Source organism: Erpetoichthys calabaricus, chromosome 2, assembly GCF_900747795.2.
Source record: "Erpetoichthys calabaricus chromosome 2, fErpCal1.3, whole genome shotgun sequence".
Taxonomy (NCBI): domain Eukaryota; kingdom Metazoa; phylum Chordata; class Cladistia; order Polypteriformes; family Polypteridae; genus Erpetoichthys; species Erpetoichthys calabaricus.
The window spans coordinates 303,857,392-303,876,714 of NC_041395.2; the positions used below are offsets into that span (position 1 = coordinate 303,857,392).

Genomic DNA, 19,323 nt, shown 5'->3' on the forward strand with positions numbered 1-19,323 from the left:
TTCATACAGTAACCACTGGTAATGAATTAAACATTATTGTATAAGTTGTTCATGTCACCTTAAGGAACTTCCTTACATAACTATTTTAAATCTCTAATGTTCAGGGTCTTTATGTATACCTATCACTTTTTTACAGCACCTTTGAATGTTTGGGTCAGGATGTTGACTTGATCCTTTTAACATTGTAATTTCTCCCAGAGCTTCTCATATGCAAGCCTGAGTGTCCTGGTTCCTTTTCCTTTTACTTTAACCACTTTTAGTTCAGATGAAGCTGTCATCCAAATGATTTCATACACAGGCAGAACACTTTGATATGATGGAGAATTAATGACAGAGTTGGTGACTGCATGGCATTCATGTCATAACTTTGCTTGATGGTAGCTATAAGGTTTTAATGCCAAACGTAGTCTTTTTGTTAATGACATTTGGCATTATGAGTGGAAAATCATAATAAACGTTGTAACTGAAGTCTGCTAATAAAAATACATTTTGCAAATTTAAACAACGCAGAAGTTTTCTTCATGCACAGTGGGATTTCCATATGATTCTCCTTTGAAAGCTATTCTTATTTAATCTTTTTCTAATTCTAGTAGTATTTGTTCTTTGCTTTTGACATCTCTAATGGTAAGAGAAGCCTGAAAGTAGCTTCTGGGTATGATGTTATTTCAAATTGCATAATTTTGTTACAACAAAGATATTTTGGTAGCACTGACACTTTACACTGTAGTACAACACTGAAGATCAAACTCATAATGTTTCTGATTAGACACATACTGTATAAACGAAAGACCTGTGTATGTGTGTGTGTGTGTGTGTGTGTGTGTGTGTGTGTGTATGGCAGCAGTCTGCTATGCACAAACTCAACTACAGCCACTAGATGGTGCATGCATGCACTTTTACATTTTTTGGTGCTTACTACAAAAGACCTGTGTGCAACAAATGCCACCACGCAAAAACAATGTTGGGCTAACGACACAGATGTAAAGATACAATGTCGACACGAAGCAATCCCCGCAGCTCAACAATGTGTAAGTGAAACATCTTAGCAACGGAGGGCAAGGCTTGAAGTTTTCACTAAAAACATTGTCTATCTGAAGTTTTTTTTTCTAGGCAAAGATTAATAGGACTCATTTGCCAGCAATTGGGCTAAGATATGATATCACCAGTGTCTTCTTACAAAAGCCAATGGGGCAGCAAGCACAGGTTAGTCCATACAATTCTTAAGAGTTAGCTGACGCCTCTCCAAGTTCACGATTATAGTAAAAATGCTAGGGAGTCTTCGGGTTGTTTTTTATCCCAAAGACCACATGCAGCTAGTTTTATACATTATTAAATCGAGAATTACCTCCTCATGATCAACAATTCCCTGAGAAGAACTGGTTGGACCAGATTCTAATTACTATAATTATTTTTTACCAAGATGATAGAATAAATGATACAGTTTAGCTAAATTTAGCTGAAAGTTGCATAACTTCTTTAATTAATTAATGACAAAGTAAAATGTGTGTCATTTCAAAGTCAAGGTAAACTCACAGAAAGAGAAAGTCACATACACTTTACAATATAAACAAAATTAAATTATACTGTAATAAACAGTACAGTGCCTATTAAACATATTCACCTCCATGGAAAGTCTCATGTTTTATTGTTAATGTAACTTTGAATCATAGTGGATTTAGTTTGGCTTTTTGACATTGATCAACAGAAAAAGTCTCTTTAATGTCAAAGTGTAAAATTTCTGCACAGTGGTCTAAATTACAAATATACTGTAAAATACAAAATATTTGATCACATGACTGTACATCCCCTTTAATATGACACACTGTATCCAGCAGGGGGCACACGCTTGCCAGGAAAATTTTTGTCAGTGACTGTGGTCTTTACTAAACCTATATATATATATATATATATATATATATATATATATATATATATATATATATATATATATATATATATACTATAAAAGAAAATCTTCAGACAAGATGACACTATTGCCAAGAGATTTTTCAAGCTGGTAGAGGGGGTCTGCCCTCCTCTCAATCATTTGTGGTTAACAGCCCACACCCACAGTCCTCTCACGTCTTATTCACGTGAATACTTTTGTCAGACATGGTTCTTCCACTCTGAGCTCTTATATATTTTTACGTTTTCCTCACTTTAAGTTCACAATAAAGAAGACTTATTATGTCCAAATCTTACTGAAGAAGTTTATCCTGAAGGGTTATCAACAGAAGAAATGAGTACACGGGCAATCCTAGCACCGAGAAATGATGAAATCAAACAAATTAACATGAAAATTGTCGATCTGGTACAGGGCAAATTGGTTAAATGCACATCAATAGACTATGCTGAAAAAGTTGGTGGTGATGGTGCAGAAGATGAAAACATCAACTTGCAATATCCCTTAGAATATCTATAACCATTAACACCGTCCGGTCATCCATCGGCCGAATTACTGTTGAAAGAAGGATGTATCATAATGTTACTGCGTAATTTATGTATGAGTGATGGGCTATGCAATGGGACAAGATTAGCAGTATTGAAAATTGGTCGAACAATTCTAACAGGTAATATTTTAACAGGCAACCAGAAAGGTAATGTAGTACATATTCCGTGGATAACATTAGACACCAAAGGATATGTTGATTTGCCATTTGTATTAAAACATTTACAGTTTCCCATTAGAATAGCTTTTGCTATTACAATTAACAAATCACAGGGACAAACATTCGAAAAAGTTGGTTTATTTATTAGAGAGAAGGAAATGATATTCATTCATGGACAGTAATATGTTGCGTTGTCATGATGTAAGTCCAAACACGGAATCAAAATTCAATGCAATATTGAAGAAAGTGAATTCCAAATATTGTTTTTACTGAAGTTTTACAGTGAAAGTGTAAGTTTAAAAAGTATTTGCATGTTAATTTCAAAGCCAAACAGAACAAAAATGTATATCACAACGAATACCTGTAACGCAACATGAAACATAATTTTCTTTCAATTTATTACGTTTTACTATTTTTTACTATGGTTAATTACTCGCTGTAATGTGAAATAGTTAGTTCTATTATGCATATGTAACAATTCCCTTGAAAATAACAATCTGTTTAAATTGTACATCCACTTCTCCATACACCAGCGGGGGTTGGCGAGCCGGGGCGGATATATATATTTATATATATATATATAGTCACAAAGTGGAAACTAGGTGGCACTATTGCTCACCTTTTCCCCAACAGACAAACTCACTGGACATAGGTTAAAAGTACTAAGAACATTTTTACTTCTTTTCTCTAGTGCCCCAAAGCACCTCCATCACAATAAACAGGCAATAACTATAATAACAATACACAAATCTCTCCTCCCAGCAGCTCTGTCACTCCCTCCCAACTCCGGCTATCTTGCTGGGTCTCCACTAGTCATTTATATAGGTCTTGACCCGGAAGTGCTTCTGTCTTTCCATCCATGTGATTCATTAGCACTTCCGGGTCAGATGGAGACTTTTATTTTCTTCAGCCCGGAAGTACTTCTGTCCTTCCATCCCAATGACTTGGGAGTACTTCCGGGCTATATGGGAAACAAAAATCCCTGTGTCTCCCTGCAGCGTCACCTGGCGGCACCCACTGTACACAGCAGGGCTGTGAAGTCGAACTCCATCTCCCATAGTGCCCTGCGAGAATCCGGGGCACCTCTAAGCTGCAGGGAAGTCGCCATCTAGTGTCCTGGGTGTGTTGGCCGGCCATCCATCACAATATATATATATATATACACATTTATTTTATCTCCTTCCCTAGTGGTATGGCAATGACTCTAAAAGGAAGAAAGAATCAGTAACATTAATGAAAGATTATACTTTAGCTTCTGTTTAATTTTGGCTTAACACTCACAATAATATAATAGTTGAGAACTATACTTGGCCAAAGCTTTATACAGTCGGGATTTCCTGCAATCCAACTTCAACAGAGAGTGTAGGAAAGCATTTTGTCCTAGGCACTGGCAGGAAGATGTCTTCCATTCATCCATAGGTGAGCTCTGGTGTTCTGTGCAGTTGTCCGAGTTTTTATTCTTTCTCTTTGAACACACAACTTCCAAACATGGTTAGGTTACTGCAGAGGTTGCTTGCCTGGCAGTATCCATTTTGGGGAGCCCTGAAATAGCTGACAGAAACCCTAGCGACTCTGGCCATAATATTGATCATTACCAAACAGGGCACCTGAACACTTCAGCATTGTGTAACATTTGACTCATCTCATTTCCCTGTCAGATTCACCCTGTCAGTTGGATTCCTATTGTAAATAAAATAATGTGTATGAATAGCCCTCACAGAGCACAGTGGCACACTTAAAACCTTTGCCTACACACACCTCAGTCATCACTGGTGTAGCCAATTGGTATTAGAAGTGACAGAATCAGTTCGATGGAGATCACCCGTCTGGGGTTTCAATTGATTGTAGTATAAATGCTACTGTATGTGGAAGGAACGCGTGGGGTATAACAATGGTGACCTCACCTACACAATGAAGACAAAAGAACTTTCTAGGCAACTCTGTGAAAAGCACAAGTCAGGGAATTGAGATAAGAAAATATCCAAGTCACTAAATATTATACAACATACATTCATTTTTTCATTCATTATATTGCACATGCCTTGTATTTTCGCCATACAATATAAATGACCTTAGATGTATTATAAGCAAAACTCATTTTACAATGCCTAAGATTAAACTAATATTTTTAATAGTATATTATAGTAATAATATTTTTTAATTTATTTGCCTTAGCTGTTAGCACAGTCTGCGGTGGGCTGGTGCCCTGCCCGGGGTTTGTTTCCTGCCTTGCGCCCTGTGTTGGCTGGGATTGGCTCGAGCAGACCCCTGTGACCCTGTTGTTAGGATATAGCGGGTTGGATAATGGATGGATGGATGGATGGATGGATGTTAGCACAGTTAGATGTTCCACTGCTGTGCTGTTACTGTGGTTAACTGAAGCGGCTTCATATAATGGCCAATATTATATTAATGCATAATTTGTTATTGTACATACAATATATTGTAGTTTATATAGCCTTGCAGTTACTACGAATTTTCAATTTGTACTTCCTCTTTTTTAAATACTTGAAAGAAAGAATGCATCTGACATTCTTGTCAGCAGATAAAAATAAAGTTACTTTATTCAGAAGCATTTAGCACACCTAACACTGCTGATTTGACCTGAGCCATACAAAACGCAAGACAAAAAAACATGTTGATTATCAACATGGGGGGTAATTATGTAACTCAAGTTTAGTTTCACCTGACTTTCATACATGAATGCTTTCTCTGAAAAGCTAAAGAACATTTTATAGAAAGCACACAAGTGAACTAGAAAAAAAAATCTAAAGGTATATTTAACGTATGTTTTATATTGTTTTTTCTCCAGTGTGAAGGAAAGAACTAAACTATGTCCACACAAATTTTATTATATTATTAAAAAGCTTACTTTCTATGTGCACCCACTGTTTTTGAGGTCCCATTGTCACACCGTATTATCGCACCTCATTGAAAGTTCCTAGGCCTGTGATTAAAAAGTGCTGTCAACAGAGTTAAGTAGGTTGATGACAATGTTACATGTAGGTTGTGCCTGCTTCTACTCGTAACTATTTCTTAGCAATATTGTTTATTGCAACAATGTTTATTACAAAAAAATAAACTTTATTCTTTCCTACTATTTGAAGTCACCCTGAAAACTAATGCCTGTTAATTGGTGTAACTTTCTCTTCCCAACATAAGTGCATAATGGGTTTTCAATAAACCAAATACACCAAAAACACTAAATTGTCAATCCAGCAGATAATCACTTTTTTATATGTATTCATGTAAAATGTGAAAAGCACGTTTTGTCATCATCATGTCTGTCTGACTCTCTGTTCACATAAAACAAGTCCTATAATATTCTGGGAGAATGTTTCTGGTTTCCAACCAGTCTTTCTGTTTTTCAGTTTTTTCCTTTAGTGCTGCTGGGGAATTTTCTTTTGATGTACACTTTTTACAGTGCTATGATTTACTGCTTTGTAGCTACTCTGGCCAACCTCCTCTGGATTGTGGAGTGTACTCCATTTTTATACGTACTCTAATGGGCCTCTCTAGAGACTTTTAAGAACTCTTTACTGGCTGAGCAAACACTTTAAAACCTATACTTGATGGTGGGGATAGAAGCCCAGGCAGACTACTGCTCATATACAGTGGATAAAGGGAAAACTGATGGCGGGGTGTTAGATGGGCACTACAGACAGGTGATAGATTGATAGACTTTGTTTAGGGATTCTTCCATTTTCTTAATATGCCTAATTTTGTACATTCAATGGCTTATCTTAATGTCAATAACTAAGTATTTTTTGTGATTTATTCAGGGTGAAGGACCCAGAACGAGCATCATGTTAGATTTTGGAGATGGTAATGCTATTTCCTATTCTAATGTGAGTTCAATTGAAGATGGAATCAAACATAATTACAAGAATGTGGGAATTTATAAAGTGGTTGCTGTTGCTGAGAATAATTTAGGATCTGACAATGCTGTCCTCTACCTGCATGTCATATGTAAGTAATTTTTTTCAAAATGCACGTTACATTTCAGTGCAATAATAAAATATCATACTCAAACTTGACAGGAATAGCACCAAACTATTAAACATGTTAAACATAACATTTATACATTTATAAACTGAATAAAGAGGAATTTGCCTGGGATGTTATGTCGATCAATTTTGAATCTTTTCAAATGTATTAATTTGTGTTTTTACCACAGAAATACCACTCTTATGTGAACACCTACCGCAGACATGCAGATTTTTAATAAAGTGGCACATAAAATCATGAATATCCATCCATCCATCCATTTTCCAACCCGCTGAATCCGAACACAGGGTCACGGGGGCCTGCTGGAGCCAATCCCAGCCAACACAGGGCACAAGGCAGGAACCAATCCCGGGCAGGGTGCCAACCCACCGCAGGACACACACAAACACACCCACACACCAAGCACACACTAGGGACAATTTAGAATCTCCAATCCACCTAACCTGCATGTCTTTGGACTGTGGGAGGAAACCGGAGTGCCCGGAGGAAACCCACGCAGACACGGGGAGAACATGCAAACTCCACGCAGGGAGGACCCGGGAAGCGAACCCGGGTCCCCAGGTCTCCCAACTGCGAGGCAGCAGCGCTACCCACTGCGCCACCGTGCCGCCCATCATGAATATCATGAACCAAAATAAAAATTTATACCCCAAGTAATTTTTAAAAACTGTATTTTGCTTGTACTAAAAAAACAAAATATAACTTTAAGAAGGTTCACTTCTCCTAGAATCACAAAGGATGTAATAAATAGTGTACAATTACACTGTAGTTCTACTTATGAGCACCACAGTTTCTGTAGATCTTAGTGTCATAACACTTATCTTCTCAGATGTTCTTTCATAAGTTCTATTTTCTATTCTGTACATTTTGAAATTTAGAAAGTAATGAAATATCAATGTGACAAATCTGCCGAGTTGGACTCTTAACAATCTGCTCCTTATGGCAAAAGTTATTCCTAATGTATTACTGAAAATGGAAAACTTAAGCTTTTAGAAAACTGATGACATTTAAGAACAAAATTTGAAAATGTAATGCAGACATTTCAAATAATGTAAAAAGCACAATGAAGATTTTAGGTCACTGAGAAGGTAAGCATTTTTATACAAATCATGAAGGTGGAGATAAAAATGTCTTTTGGCTTCATTAAAACTTTAGTCTGAATCCATGTCAAAAACAGGAAATGGAAAGAAGTTTCCAAAAGTTCATCTTTTAACCTCCATCCATCATCCAACCCGCTATATCCTAACTACAGGGTCACAGGAGCCAATCCCAGCCAACACAGGGCACAAGGCAGGAAACAAACCCTGGGCAGGGTACCAGCCCACCACAGGGAGCACACACACGCACCAAGCACACACTAGGGACAATTTAGAATCGCCAATGTACCTAACCTGCATGTCTTTGGACTGTGGGAAGAAACCGGAGTACCTGGAGGAAACCCATGCAGACATGAGGAGAACATGCAAACTCCAAGCAGGGAGGACCTGGGAAGCGAACCCGGGTCTCCTAACTGTGAGGCAGCAGCGCTTCCACTGCGCCACCGTGCTGCCATCTTTTAACATGAATTTCTTTTTTAATTTCTGATATTTCTTATTTCTTTTCATTCATGCAATAATTATTTAGGCATGTGTTTAGGTGCTGGACCTTATTCTTGCTCAATACTTCCAATGCATATTCTTTCATGGTGTTCTTTTTTCTGTTCAGTGCAGTGTTGTTTCTATATTGATCAACATTGATATATTAAGTGAAGTTTCTTCATTGCTGTTTTTAAGGCCGCCTGGATCATGTTCATCTTTCTGCTCCATTTGTTGCTATTAAGAACAAAGAGGTAAACCTAACAGTGGTCCTGTCACCCAGCCAAGTGGGCACAGTCACCTACATTTGGTGGCTTGGTAACTACACTGAGGTCAGTAAATGATTCATTACTTTAATAATATAAATGTGATTGTTTTACAAAGGTATTATTTTAAATATCAGATCTGTTTAACACTAGAATCCCTGAAGCCTACGAAACTTTTGTAATGCCGGGCCACCTTAAATTCCCTCGCACCTCCTCATCAGCATCTGTTTTGCAAATGTCTCAGTCAGCACAAGCAGCACAGAGCCTGCTTATTGATCCCCCACTGAGGCAACTGAAGTCAGATGTAGAATTTTCATAGCTCAAGTCTGTTTATCTGGGTGTGAGGTGCCTGGTGTTGTATCGGGTAAATAATACAGTATATCATTATTTGGAACACATACATTTCATGTGTATTCCATGTCTATAGGGATTTGTGTAAATGTGGGGTGACAGGAAATGCGAGGCAAGAAATGTTGAACACAACTAAAACAGAAATTTTTTTCGTGTTATAGTAATAATGACAAAATGCTGACGTGAAGTGTATATTGTGTGAAGACTGAAGGCCAAATATCAAATAAACAGTTTCACAAAAGGTATAAGAAACAATTGTGCTTTTATTCAAGAGTATAATTGAAGAAAAAGAAATTATTCAATGTACAGTACATGTTGCTGGCAATGTGTAAAAACAGAAGCCCAAATATAGTGTTAATGTAAATAAAAAAAAATGTCAATTTTGCATAGTACTGTGCTATGTATTGCTGTGTATAATACACACACAAATATATAGGCAAAAATATTTAAAAAGAAATTTTATTTTGTCTGTTATCTTGTGTTATTATGAGAAGTCGAGCAAACTGGCTAACTGAACTGTAACTCTCAGAGGCAGATTTATAGGTACACAAAGTATGCGTAGAAATAGGGTCCCCCCACAAATTTAAAAAATTTCTAAAAATGACCTGCAGGCATTCACCAGCTAATGGACAGAGTCACATTGATTGCATGGGGATAGCAACAACTTCAGGAAGGTTTGATTTCTTTTACAGTATATTTAATGTATATTTAGTTTGATTTATTTAGCTTATTTCAGTTTGTGAATTTTTGTTAATTAATTACGGGCTGCCGTACTGTGTGTACAGGTGAAAATAAATTTAATGAGTGCGGTCAGATTTCACTTCAGCAGATGGTTGAGCCTAGGCTCAGAGTCTTGTTCGGAGTCTAGGTTCAAGTCTAGTTCGGATAGGCAGGGGGAATAACTGAAATCTCTATGTAAAGTGTGCGGTAGTGGTGTGTGATACTGCAAAATTTGGTATTGATCCGATACTATGTAAATAGAGGATCAGTATTCCCAATGCCAATGCTGATACAGATACTTTTTCCTGCCTGCCAAAACCAACATTCAAAACCAGTCACAGTCACACTTTCAGCAAGAAAATACATCTGCTAATACTATGTCCTCTGAAACAATATGTTATCTCCTAGTCTGCTGCTTCCAAGTCATTCTGAATTGCTTCTGAACCCCCGTGCTGTGTTTTGATCCAGCTGCCTTTTATTACTGCTAGTTAGCGCCACTGCACCAGCTTCCACCGACAAGCTGCAGGCAAATCTTTTGCTATACAGACACAATGTCAAGTGTTTCTAATTTCTTTCTACTCCATACAGGAATTAAAATACTCAAATGTTTTTTTTCAAAGATGCATGAAGCCGAGGAGAGGTAAACAATATGAAATGATGAAATTTAAAAGTACTTTAATCCATGGATATGACTAAAATACAGTTTTCCCCACTACAGTATATAAACTACCTGGATATTCTTTGCTTCTCTGAAAGGACTCTGCCAGTACCTGGGGTCTTGGTCTGTCTGAAGGATTTCCCTCTTCCTCCTCCTCCTTCTCCATTCATTTCTTTTGCAGCTCGGACTTCTCCTTTTCATGGTTTTTCTTGTGTTTGTATAAATTCATGGTGTTGCCACAGTAGCGAGTAGCCCTCCTACACAGACTGCAGTTTGCAATGTTTTCATTTACAACCTTAAAATATCTCCACACAGCACTCCTCTTTCTCTCTGTCGTGATATCATGGTCTCAATCACTGCAGCATAAAACTTGGTGTCTGCACTCCGCAGTGCTCTGCTCAGTACCGCTAAGTCATGTGACAGCACGATAACAAAACACAGCAGAGCAGAAGAGGAGGAGGAACAAAGTGTGCATTCAAGAAGTGAAAGGAGTGGTTTTTGCAGCAGATATGTATACTTTTTGATGAAAGTGAGCAATGTACTGAAAGTAGAGAAGAAAAACTGAAACTAAAGTATCTATCCCATCATGCTAGTGTCAATCCGATACCAAAGTTGCTATCAGTACTATCAATTTTTGGACTGATCTGCCCACCCCTAGTTCACTGAACATAAGGTGGAGTCAATTGATTGAGGAGTGTTAAGTGAGAGTAGAGCCAACTGGAGGATTAGCATTGTTGGGCCTCACTTTTTGGCTATAAAGTTGGAGCAGTGTAGATATTTTTAAGAGCCAGAGCTGCTAGATTACCCTATAACTGAATAAGTGCCCTTGTTGTGAGGATTTCTTTTTCTGGAGTGTGATAATGTGGGTTAATTTACTGTGTGGTTATGATTTTCTGTGTATTAACTGGACTCAAGTACATTTTTGAAAGCAATCATTTTCACAATTCGCATGCCTATCCTTGTGAACTGAACTTGTGGTGGAGTAAAACCAACTTTTTTTTTTATTTTACATTAGCTGCCTAATTTGTACTATTCTTTGATTTTTTTTTTCTGCCTCACACTATACCCTTGGTTTCAGTAAGCATCACACTACCTGTAAAGCCAACTGTCCGCATGGTTGGTTTATGATATGTTACATTATTCTTCAGAAACACTTAACAATTTCAGTGATTTTAGAGATCAGAAGTGCAGTGCAGTGAAAAATATACAGTGGATTTTGAAAATATTCACACCCCTTTCTCTTTCTGCACAAATTACAGTGTTGTGGATTTCATTTTAAATGGATAAATTTGCAATTTTTGCCCATTAATCTGCATTCAATAATTTATAATGACAAAGTAAAAACATGTTTTCAGAAAGGTTTGAAAATTTGTTAAAAATCAAAACTCAAGTATCTTATTTCTATAGATACTCAGACCATGTATTTAGTACTGTGTACAGGCCCATTTGGCTCTGCTTACAGCTCCAAGTCTTTTTGGGTAAGTCTCTACAAGCTTTGCACACCTGGTTTTGGGCATACAGTATCCCATTCTTCCTGGCAGAACCTCTCAAGCTTCATTAGACTCAATGGGAAGCATCTGTCAACTGCTATCTTCAGGTCTCTCCACAGATGTTCTATGGGGTTTAAGTCTGGGCTTTGGCTGGCCAACTTAGAAACAGTCATTGACTTTTCCTGAAGACACTCCAGCTTTGTCTTGGCTGTATGCTTTGGGTGCTGAAAGGTGAACCATCTTAGATCGTGTGCATTCTGGAGCAAACTTTCCTCCATGAGTTCTCTGTATTTGGCTACATTCATCCTTCCCTCAATACTCATTAGTCTCCCTGTTCCTGCTGCTGAGAAGCAGCCTCATAACATCATGCTGCCACCACCATGCTTCACTGCAGGGATGATATGAAGCAAGTGATGAGCAGTGCCTGGCCTTTGCCAGACATAGTGCTTGGAATTCTGTCCAAAGAGTTGAATTGATGTCTCATCAGACCAGAGAATGTTTTTTCATCATACTCTCAGAGTCCATTAAAATCCGTAAGGCAAACGCCAAGTAGGCTGTCATGTGCTGTTTACTCAAGAATGCTGCTGCGATGGTCACCCTTCTGACAGGTTCTTCTCTTTCAGCAGAGGTCTTCTGAATCTCTTATAGAGTAATCATTGGTTTTTTGGTCACTTCTTGCTCCAGTACTCAATTTGGCCAAATAGTCAACTTTATAAAGAGTCCTGGTGGTTCCAGCATCTGTGAACACACAAAGCTTAAAAAAATTTTTTTACCACTGCCATGATCTATGCTACACCACATTCTGATCACAGAAGTCTGCAGAGAGTTTCTTGCACTTCATGGTTTGATTTTATGAAATGTTATACGCAAAGGTTTGTTTCTTTCCAAAGGATGGCTAAACAATTCAGTTTACCACAGATGGACTCCAAACAAGTTCTAGACACATCTCTAGGAGAATTAAAGCAAATCGGATGCACTTGACCACAATGTGGAGTGCCACAACAAAGGGCATGAAAACTTATATAAATGAGAGGTTTTAATTTTTACTCCAAACCTTTCCGAAAATATGCTTTCACTTTGACATTTTGGCTTATTGAGTGTAGATTGGTGGGCAAAAATGACAAATTTATCAGGTTAAAATTAAATTCACAATAAGGGAAAGTGTGCAGAAAGTAAAGGGGTATAAATACTTTTTGAAATATCAGTATATTTTTCAAAGAAGGAACAAGACAGAAATTACAAAGTGGGTGGGTCTGAATGATGAGTTGGTGGGGAAGCCAAAATACTGGGATCATGGCAAGCAGAGAATCTATTTAGTGCATGAGAACCTATCACTTCTTATGGACTTAAAATTGAATTTTTGTGACTGACTTAGAAAACCTAAAAAAAAAAAACAGTAAGGATGTGCATTGACAGATTTATCAAAATTAACATCAGTAGGTATTGGCTGAGTGATTACTGCACAACCATAGCCTGACAACAATGACAACAGTTATTTATATAACACGTCTTCACAGATAAAAGTAGCTCATAGTGCTTTACAGTGTAATCAGAGTTACAAAAGAAGTGAAAAACTAAAACATGATTATTTATAAAAGCAGAGAGTCAAAATGTACAGCTTAATAACAAAACTTGCCAGTTGGTGGCCAGAGTGGACAGAACCTTCTTAAAAATAAAGGTGCCAAAGTGGTTCTTCAGAGCGATGCCATAAGGCAGGAGTGGGCAAAGTTGGTCCTGGAGGGCTGCAGTGGCTACAGGTTTTCGTTCCAATCCAATTAAACAATAATAATTAAGCATCTTAATTACAAACCAATCTCTGGCAATCTCAGGCTTTATTTAATTTTATGGCTTGCTTGTCAGGAATGTTAGGTTCTTATACTGTTGATTTTTTCCTTTCCAAGGATATCATCCAAATGATTTGAAGCCTAAAACGGACCATTTTCAGTCTGTCACATTTTTCTCTTAAGCGTTTTATTAAACTAGATAGATAGATAGATAGATAGATAGATAGATAGATAGATAGATAGATAGATAGATAGATAGATAGATAGATAGATAGATAGATAGATAGATAGATAGATAGATAGATAGATAGATATTTTATTAATCCCAAGAGGAAATTCACATACTCCAGCAGCAGCATACTGATACAAAAAACAATGTTAAATTAAAGATTGATAATAGTGCAGGTAAAAACAGACAATAACTTTGTATAATGTTAACGTTTACCCCCCCGGGTGGAACTGAAGAGTCGCATAGTTTGGGGGAGGAACGATCTTCTCAGTCTGTCAGTGGAGCAGGACAGTGACAATTCCACTGTCAAGTTTTCTTTTATAAATCCCAATGTTTGCGTGAGAAGTTGTATATGCACATTTCACGTCTGTCTTTGTGTGTACGCAAGCTTCATAAATGAGACCCCAGCAAGTCAGTGTTAGAGGATCTATGATTACAATTAGGAATGTAGGGGGACAAGCAGTTCAAAATATACAGTAACAAGGTGCTAGAGTTTAGAGCTTTATCTACAATTTAAAGTATCCATCCATCCATTTTCCAACCCGCTGAATCCGAACACAGGGTCACGGCGGTCTGCTGGAGCCAATCCCAGCCAACACAGGGCACAAGGCAGGAAACAATCCTGGGCAGGGTGCCAACCCACCGCAGCTCATCTATTCAATAATGCTTGTAGGACAGTGGGTCTGAGGATTTAGTGCCTCAGGGTCATCAGGAATATCAATAAATAAATCTGTGTGTCATCTGCATAGCTATGGCAATTCAATTTATGTTTCAAAATGATCAGGTCTAATAGGAGCATGTAGATTGAGAATAATAAGGGACCCACAATACTGTAGACCCCTGTGGCACACCATACATCATATTGTGGATCTCTGATGAATAATTGCAACAGCTAACAAAGAATTTTGTTCCTATGATATAAGAATGAAACCAACTCAAAACACTGCCAAACAGGTAAGATAGTCAACACTAAGGCCGTGATCAGTCGTACCAAATGCTGTACTCTGTCTATTAGAACACATATTTGAATGAGCATTTAACCATATGTTTTCAGCTACATTAACAATAGAAGTTTTGTTACTACAATTTGCTCTGAAAATGAGTGGTTCTTACATGGCATAGAATTGTTATTCAAGTAATCATTTAATCGTTAAAAACTACTTTTTCTCTGAAATTTTACTCAGGTTAGAGGTAGGTCTAAAATTGCTCAAGACCGAAATGTCAAGATCTTTTTTTTTGTTGTTGTGGCTTAACCACAGCAGTTTTTAGAGAATCAGGAAAAATGGGCAATGAACAATTAACTGTATCAAATACACTGTCGATCAGCGAATCAGAGACGTGTTCAAAAAAGACTACAGGGACTGGATCAAGGACATATGTGGAAGATCAGTTATGTTTATTTTAGTTAAAATGTTTAGCTGACTGTGTTCACTACATTTAGGTTCAGTTGGGTTTGTGTTTGAGGTCTTTGCTATACAGTGATCCCTTGCTACTGTATATCGCGCTTCGCCTTTCGCGGCTTCACTCTATCGCGGATTTTATATGTAAGCATATTTAAATATATATCGCGGATTTTTTGCTGGTTCGCGGATTTCTGAGGACAATGGGTCTTTTAATTTCTGGTACATGCTTCCTCAGTTGGTTTGCCCAGTTGATTTCATACAAGGGACACGATTGGCAGATGGCTGAGAAGCTACCCAACTTACTTTTCTTTCTCTCTCTCTTGCGCTGAGTATCTGTGATCCTGACGTAGGGGGTGTGAGCAGGGGGGCTGTTCGCACACCTAGACGATATGGACGCTCGTCTAAAAATGCTGAAATATTATCTTCACATTGCTACCTTCTGTGTGCAGCTTTTAAGCATGCTGCACGGTGCTTTGCATACTTAAAAGCTCAAAGGGCACGTTTTGATTTTTGACTTTGTTTTTCTCTCTCTCTCTCCCTTCTCCTGACAGAGGGGGTGTGAGCTGCCGCCTTCAACAGCTTTGTACTGGCGGTGCTTCGCATACTTAAAGCCAAACAGCCCTATTGATTTGTTTGCTTTCCTCTCTGTTTCCTTTGAAGAGGAAGATATGTTTGCATTCTTTTAATTGTGAGACAGAACTGTCATCTCTGTCTTGTCATGGAGCACAGTTTAAACTTTTGAAAAAGAGACAAATGTTTGTTTGCAGTGTTTGAATAACGTTCCTGTCTCTCTACAACCTCCTGTGTTTCTGCGCAAATCTGTGACCCAAGCATGACAATATAAAAATAACCATATAAACATATGGTTTCTACTTCGTGGATTTTCTTATTTCGCGGGTGGCTCTGGAACGCAACCCCCGCGATGGAGGAGGGATTACTTGTACTACATTTTATATTATATAATTCATCCATGAAGATGCTGTGAATACCTTCACATTTGGCCACTGATGGTTTAAGCGTCCATTCAACAGTCAGGTGCAAAAAGCAGTTGATGGATGAAAATACTTTTCTTGGATTTCCCAAACTGTTGTTTGTCATTTTGGAGAAACAGGACTGTCTCTCAGATCAAAGTGAGATATTATATTTGTTATTGTGAGTCTTTAGCATTTCGTCATACATTTTTAGTCAGCCTTAGAGTATTCCTTTAGAAGTTTCCAAACTCCTGAAATTTTCGACATTATGTTGTATTTATGTTGCAGGCTATATTATAGTAGATACTAGATTAAAGATTATTTATAATGTTAGAAAATGAAGAGACATCTGTAGCTCCAAAAACGACTCTTAAAAATGCATTTCTCATCAGTCCTAGTAAGTAGTACTGTTACATTAAAGACAATACAGTAATGACCAGATATACCAATATTCACTAGCTGAGTCACATCAATTCTAAGTCCACAAGACATGACCACATCTAATGTGTGGCCCACTTTATGTACAGACTGGGTGATGTGTTGAGTAAGGTCAAAAGCTATTAAACTATTCATACATTATGTAGCTTTCAAGTCTCACTGATTATCTACATTAAAGTTAAAATCACCTATTAGGAAATTTACATAACTAGTTATTGTAAAAGATAATAAATAAAGCGTAACCGGCCACATGAGCCAGGGACTGCAAAGTTTGCTTTTGTTTAAGCCTGAGGCAAGCCTTATATTATAATAGGTTGCGCCACACAGTTTATTTCATACAGTATGGTTTGCCCACTAGTGTGTATTTCATAGAAAGTGCCTGCATATTTTATAGGACACTGCATCTCTTTCTGTTCTGTACTGTTGTATTGTATTCAAACCTTTCATATTGGTGGCAGAAAAAGGTCATCATTTTAATGAATATTGTAATTTTTTTAGAATTTTATCGAATTTGGTTCAGACGGGTACTCGTTTACCATAAATGGATATTTTTCGAGGGTCTTGTGTTAAAGAGAAAATCAGAGTTCATTGTTGAAATATTTGTTAGCCAAGCTTCCCTTCACATTAGCATGTTAAAAATTACTAATACAAGCAACCAGGATACAAAAAAGCCATCGAGCAGCAAGCTGTTCATGAGCAATTTTAGGGAGAGGATGAGCATAAGACAATTGTGTCACCGTAATGACAAGTTTACAAATTATTTGACTGTGCACAGAGCATGAGAGGTCATGAGGTCGCTGGAAAGGGGTGTGTGGTACTCTCGATATCTATTCAAAAGGACGAAAGTCCAAGTCTATAGAGTCCTGGTGCTTCCTGTTTTGCTATATGGTTGCGAGGCATGGATGCTATCTAGTGACCTGAGATGAAGACTGGACTCCTTCAGTACTGTGTCTATTCGGAGAATCCTTTAGTACCGCTAGTTTGACTTTGTGTCAAATGAGCGGTTGCTCATGGAGTCCCGAATGAAGTACATTACCTGCATTGTGAGTGAGCGTTAGTTACAGCACTATGGCCATGTGATGTAGTTCCCTGAGGGTGATCCAATTCACAGGATCCTCACTGTTAAGGACCCAAGTAGCTGGACAAGGAAAAAGGGGACGCCCACATAACACCAGTTTGTGGCAGAGAGAAGGTAATTTCTAGAGGGTGGGACTGAACCGCCTGTCTGCCTGGGGGGTTGCCAACCAGGATCCCGAGTTGTTTCATCATGTGGTGGGTGTGGCAATGCACCTTACCAGTGCATGCCCCTTGATCTGGGGGGTATTTTTCGTACATGGATTACTCGCTTAGCCGGATGTAATTGTTGACGATTTGGCCTGATCCTGGATCTGTTGGTTTTTCGAAACTCTTGCTGGAAGTGTTGTCATAGCAACACATCCTAATCCGCAAACCTGCACGGAGCAGGTTTGTTCTACGTAAACAAGGATTAGTTTACACACGTGATCAGTGACGGTGCGTGGAAGTCATCCAGTCATGGCTTCGCCGTTCATAAATGAGCGACCAATTGATATTGGTGAACAAATTATACGAAGAGAATTTCATACAGAGAGGGTTTTGTGCGATTGGCAAGATCCTTTATTGCTCCTGGAGGAAATTCTGTACGAAAGATACCGCTTTAGCCGAGGGGGAATATTGTACCTCAAAGATTTATTAGCTCCGTATATTCAAAGTCAAACTCGGCGAAGTCGAGCTCTCACAACCACACAGACAGTATGCATTGCTTTGAGGTTTCTTGCAAGCGGCACTTTTTTATATACTGTAGGCAATGTGGAACATCTATCGAAAAGTGCAGTTTGCCAGGCAATTCGTAAAGTCTGCTTGGCTCTAAAACATTTCCTTCGGGTTTTCATTGTGTTTCCTGGACACCTGCATGTGCAGACAATAAAAGAGGCGTATCATGCCATTGCAGGTAGGTAATACACAGGCTAAAACACCCACAGTTCCATAAAGAATCTCAATCAGCCTAACATTCTCATTACCAGGATTTCCAAATGTGATTGGGGCACATGGGACTGATCAGAGTGGAGTTTGATCAAACATTATTTGGAAAATGTACCTCTCCTCCTGATGAATAATCAGACACAGTGTCTTCATCAAATATTTGACCTTCGTCAATATCTCATTGGTCAACAAAGGTTCAAGGGATAGGACATTCCCTGCAACTGACCCAACAAAAAAGAGGGCTATATGGAACATACCTATGGCACACATGGAGGACAAATATATGCAATGACCATCCTTTACCTGAAATGAAGTGACCACTGCACCCTGCCACTGGTTCTGAGGAGGAGCTTCCCCCTGGAATGCCCTCAGAAACAGGGAGATGGGCATTTTGCTGGAGAGCCAACTCTTCTGCAGGGGTTAGGTCTGGACCGCGTGGACCTCCACCTGTTTTTTGCTTGTCTGCCTCCTTATTAGCTTTAAAATTAATGTTTTTTATATTATATATGATTCTTTATGTCAACAATTCTTTAAATAGTTATATACCAATATTTACCAGTTTGAACTATATTCTTGTACTTCACTTTAACCTGTTCCCATGTTCTCCTTGTGCTCACGTTTGATCTGGAATTATGACATATTAAATAATAATTAATCTGACACATAGGAAATGAAACGCTGCATTCAGTAAGTACAATGCACACTACTTAGCGTTTAGTTTGACGGCCACTTTTTGCCAGCCGTCTTTTCTGGTCTGGGCTGCTTTTGCAGTGTTACCCCTTGTGCATATTAAATCTTAAAATTCTTCATGTCCTTCGAAT

General features: G+C 38.2%; 1 protein-coding gene across 1 annotated transcript in view; it reads left to right on the forward strand.

Moving 5' to 3' along the window:
* LOC114645620 (VPS10 domain-containing receptor SorCS1) overlaps nucleotides 1-19,323 on the forward strand; it is a 1,182,623-nt gene that overhangs the window by 1,108,100 nt on the left and 55,200 nt on the right. Inside the window, 2 exon segments of the mRNA XM_051922161.1 lie at nucleotides 6,392-6,578; nucleotides 8,390-8,523. Coding sequence (XP_051778121.1) covers nucleotides 6,392-6,578; nucleotides 8,390-8,523 — 321 coding nt within the window.